Consider the following 5,224-nt stretch of genomic DNA (forward strand, 5'->3'; position numbering starts at 1 on the left):
CTAAGGGAAATGGCATCAAGCTGACCATCATCGAGGAGAAGAAGGCCAGAGAACACAGAGCTTAAGTGACGAAGGAATGGGTTGTCTAAAGAGCATTTTGTGGGTTTGTTGAAAACAGATACTAAGAAGGGAAAATACGCTTCAAATTCGGCCTTGCTCGAGCTACCAAAGAGCCAACTCCACAGCTGCTCGATGTATAGTAGTGGATTGGAAGCGATAAATGCTATCTATGATTCTAACAATTCATATATACATTTTGAAGAAGAGGGAGAGGTATCATTTCTGTACTTCGAATAAGTGTATTCACACTTTCCATCTCTTTTTTACTTAGAGAAGTGATGATAATCACTTCATTCTTATTTAGATCAATTGCCTGGACAATGCCAATCCCAATATTCTTAACCACGGGAAATGACTTCAATAACTTGGGACTAGAAGCCGCTTTCGGAATAACTACTCCTGCTTTCACTTCCGTTGATGGTTGGATCTCTACAGAAGGTATGAATAAAGAATCTGCTGATAAGCCAACAATGGATCCATTGAGAGCAACATGGAAATAGCCACTAGGAATATGTCCTAAATAACATTGAATCGATGAGAAAGGAAGATGATATTGAGGTAGCGTGAGGAGATAGTTACCAAGATCCGATAAGTGGTCGCCACAGAAGTACGCTATCACCTTCTGATCTCGTAAATAACCAGGATTCACTTTCTTAGTCTCACTGGGTTGGGAATCCAAATAGATTACACTAGCAGGATCAGCATTGATAATGGGAAGTGAATCCTTTTTGGTTTTGTCTTGAATCTATACTCAAACATATACATCAACCCTACAAAAACCACATTCGTACATTTGATGTTGTAATAGATGAAGTTCAGAATATCAGCTCCAACTCCCTTTATCCAACCACATGTATTGATCACAAGCGGACAATCTAAACATCATTTCATCCTCCTATGACCACCTGACAGAATCGTGAGGTACTGATGAAGAAGCATACTAACAACTTGATTATAGTCCTGAGGACGATTCTCAGGAGTTCGATCTCCGAAGAATATCCGACTAAACATGATACTGGAGTTCCACAAATCACCTGAAAACAGGTTCTTTCACACATGGTACAGACGAACTCCGCAGTTGAGGCTCCTCAATGGTGGAGAGAGTTAGGATTCCCTCTGTGACATACTCACCCTGACCCACATCAATATCGAGAAAAGCAACACGCGAGAAGTGAGAGAGCAATGAATTGACAAGACAACGACAGTAGGTTGATTTACCAACATTCTTAGAGCCAAGTACAAGTGTCACAGAATACTCCTTAGATGTGATATCTGTCATGCTCTAGTTATCAGGTTGTAGAAAAGTCCACACTTGTTTCCAATGAGGAGTTAAAAGAATCACTCCTGGAGGAGCCAATTTTGGAATCTCTTCAGAAGACAGTACATTGAAATGAGTCATCAGACACGCCCCATCGATGCAAAAAGACTATAATGAGAAGAATAATGAGAAACTACCGATGGTTCTAGGAAAGAATCCGCTGCCACTTCTAAAAGGACATCATCTGTATCATTCTTCTTAATCTCCAAATGATAGTCATGCCAGTTGTTGTAATTCGACTTTACAGAAGAGAGCAACACAACACAATGAAAAGACGATACGAATAGGCGGACACAAGTTGACACTGCTTCATTCGGTAATCGAACAGAAAGCGAGTTGCTTTGGTTGCTCATCAAACTAGGATGAATTGGAATGGCATTATCTGTAATCGGAGATTCTATGAGGTATGGTTTATCTCTTGATTTACACACTGCTCCTACTCATTATCACCAAACCAAGAAATCACCTAATATTTCGACTTCTCCACTTATAACATGTAAGTAATATGATCCAGTAATTATAAGACTCTCTTCTGGCATCAACCCAACAGTAATCGTATCTGAAGCGTTGTCTTTGCATATTTGGCTTGCAGAACCAATTACACTCACCGGATAAGGAATATTCTACACAGTATTGGGATTTATCCTCCATTGGTACATGTTCCACAGTATTTTGAATATTGCTTACATACCCATCTGTAATATTTCTTGGAGACAATGGAGGCATGATAATAATAAGATGACTCTAAATCAAGAACCGTTCTACCCATAATGAAAAAGTGTATCAAATTAAATGGCTTTAAATAGCAGAAACAAAGATATTATTTGCTGCTGTATATCAAAATTGTGATTCTCCGCTCTATCATTGAGTATGGAATCTCGCTCGAGTTTATTCTGATAGTCGCTAGCGGGGTGTCATATTGCCTGAAATAGGCCGTATTGCCTCCAGCCCCGGTATCTTCATGATTAACCTGGTATGTGAATGTGTGATGTTTGATTCCGGTATACGGCGGTGGTGTGCAATAAGGTTGTGCCTGTTTTTCTTTCTTAGTGTATGTGTTCAAACAATAACTAATTATGAATCTTAATACGTTTCCTTTCTGCTGATGAAAGCCCTTTCCGAAGTCGAACATTTACTCGTTCTCGGGATCGAGCCATAATCCTCCAAGTATAAGAGTCTCCGTCTATCCATTATTTGGTTCATCCACACCAACCGAAACGATAATCCGCATACATCAAAGCACCTTTGATTTTCTTGATGCTTTCAGTCCACTGGAAGTTCCAATCAGTGTCACTCTTTTTCCTCTTTCCCTTCGTATGCTCTTTATATCCGTCTAAACCCTGATGAATCCCAACAACTCGATTCGTCACATCTACAAGACTTCCCTTCATCTTGAAGATGTAGGAAAGCAAATAGTTGTCGATGCGCATTCTTCCCACTACGACAGGGTCCATCGCGTCATAAGTCACTGCTGCAGAGAAGATGAAGTAATCTGCACTGCGATAATCACGCTGATTCTTCAGTAACTGGACTTGATTAACAATGTGATTCTCAAATGATTCCACTGAGGATGTATCAATGACACCAAGTCGAAAGATATCCCAAACAATAGAGGATATCTCATGCTAGACATATATATCTCAGCATAATACTACCTTTTGAGATATTACTCCCTTTTTCGCCAATTGATCACATGTTGAAAGAATTTCAAACAAATTTGGTGACACGATAATATCACTATTTATATAACCGTAGTAATCCGCTTCCACAAGGATTTGAGTACGATTGTACATGTAGGAGGCAAGAGGCATTCCGTATTTATTGACACCATAGTTACCTTCGCTGTAGATTCCCATGGACGCACATATATCACTGAGGAGTTTTGAGTTTGTGTACACGAGTGCTCGGAAAGAGAAGGTTCGTTGAAATAGCTCAAACATTCGTAGTGTATTCTTTAAACTCTGTGACAGACTCTAAACGTAAAAGCGGGAATGAGGATTCCTCACCTTCTTACCAAAAAGTTCAACAGTAGTGAAAAAAACCAGTTGGTAGTGTTGATTAAATGGAAGAATCGAAGGAGCAAGTGTCCAACTATCAGCAGCTTGACTCTCGTGGACTTCAGGTTTGGGCGAATAACTAATAATATCTTCTACTTCACTTTCAGTTGATTCCACAACCGGTTTGGTTGTTATTTGTATAAGTGTTGGAAAACTCAGTCGTTCTGTTGGAACAGAACCAACTAGAGGTACCCGAAGTGATGGAGTTGCTAAAACGGATTGTTCCTTACGCATCATTTCCTCGGGGACTTGCATAATATCGGTTGCTATCGGTATTACATTGTCATCTTCCTCAATGTTCAATTCTTCTGGACTTACACCCATAAAGACGAATGTATCAGAATCGAAGCGCCTCCTAAAAGAATGAATGGATTGAATCAATGCATTCCGCGAATACAACTACATTCAACAATAGAAAAGGTAAGTACGACACTAATGAGACAGAAAACAGCTAAAAGAAAGAAATAGATATACTTCATTCATCAATCAAAAGAAACTCTATTCTCGTATTGTATATATGCTTACAAAGAAAATCCCCTTTATGGGAGCCAAAAATCTAATTGGTTTCTTCCGGAATTTGGTTCTTTGTTTTGAGAACTGATTCGAGATATATGGAAGGTGTACAAGACAGTACAGAACTCTTATCCGCATTCCTTAAGTTGGATGTGAATGTTTTACAGGGTGAGAATAGACCTTCTAAGTCATCGAATAGATTCAAACGGTCTCGAAAAAGTGGAAACGATCCTCAGTGATATTATTCAAGTGTTTTCAGCGTATTCTGAAGGACAACGAGTCTTATTTGCAAACCAATTCATTTCTATTGTTATGTGGAATCCTAATAGCACACAATTCAACTCTTTAATCCAAGTATAGACATAAACAGTATTCTAAAGTCTAGTATTTCTTTGACATGTCCTATCTTTATGGTTCTATTGCCTGTCGACGAACAATGCTTTTGATTATGATTCGGATAAAGGATGTTATTCCAGGAATTGTGCAAGAATCATTGAAATCGCAGGTTTCTGTTCTCAACGAACCCATTACTTCTCCCAAGGAGAAAGAACTCTTGTTGCGCCTTTTTCTGAGTTCTCTCTCCTCTGAATCTGTTTTAAAAGAGATTCACAATACATCCGGGACGTCAGGAACACCGATACTTCAAAACCTTCGACATGTTTCTGTTGAGAGCCTTCTAAATGACTATATTCGGATTCAAAATGGTCTTTTGGATGTTCAAAACCTTGAGATGTTACAATCGGTTGTGAATCTTATTGTTCGGATCGCTTTGGAATCTTCTCCCTTTTTCCAGACAGAAATTATCGAACAAATGCTAGATCGATCCTTTCATAAGAGTACAGATCAGAGTTGTATCCTTCTATCGGGTGTTAATTCCATTCTTCAGTAGTCATTGATTCTATTAATGACAATCAGAAATGCATACTACATTCTCACAATCCGAGAGATTGATCAATTGATAAAATGTTATTCAGATGATGTGTTAAAGTAAAGAGTATCTTTCTGTTTAATCATATAGAAACTCTATAGTAGTGATATTCTATTCTTCAGTACTTCCTTCTTTTGATATAGTAAGAAAGATTACTGAGAGCTGTTTAGGAGTTGATCCAAAGAGGTTAGTAGTGTATTCTAAGGTTGAAGTCTAGAATGAAGTGGATCACATTAGATGCTTGATTTGTGTTTTTGAGATATTGATTGTTCTCAACAAACAGACAACAACATAACTGACAAATCCAGATCTCGAAGATTATCCACATATTCTGATTGTTTGAAGATG

At 38.5% G+C, this 5,224-nt stretch overlaps 2 protein-coding genes across 2 annotated transcripts; both read right to left on the reverse strand.

Moving 5' to 3' along the window:
* Positions 1-121: 121 nt before the first annotated feature.
* Positions 122-1,339, reverse strand: JH06_4895 (polynucleotide hydroxyl-kinase; the record flags this gene model as incomplete). Its single annotated transcript, XM_014669591.1, has 5 exons — positions 122-223; positions 254-805; positions 835-935; positions 963-1,063; positions 1,095-1,339. 5 exons carry the CDS (start codon positions 1,337-1,339, stop codon positions 122-124), a joined length of 1,101 nt encoding a protein of 366 aa, XP_014525077.1.
* Positions 1,340-2,577: 1,238 nt separating this feature from the next.
* JH06_4896 (glycosyl transferase) lies at positions 2,578-3,759 on the reverse strand (the record flags this gene model as incomplete). The annotated part of the gene is made up of 3 exons (XM_014669592.1): positions 2,578-3,003; positions 3,034-3,351; positions 3,385-3,759. The coding sequence occupies 3 exons, from the start codon at positions 3,757-3,759 to the stop codon at positions 2,578-2,580; spliced, it is 1,119 nt and encodes a 372-aa protein (XP_014525078.1).
* Between the last annotated feature and the right edge of the window lie 1,465 nt (positions 3,760-5,224).

Source organism: Blastocystis sp. subtype 4 (assembly GCF_000743755.1).
Source record: "Blastocystis sp. subtype 4 strain WR1 chromosome Unknown seqid_0473, whole genome shotgun sequence".
Classification (NCBI taxonomy): domain Eukaryota; class Bigyra; order Opalinata; family Blastocystidae; genus Blastocystis; species Blastocystis sp. subtype 4.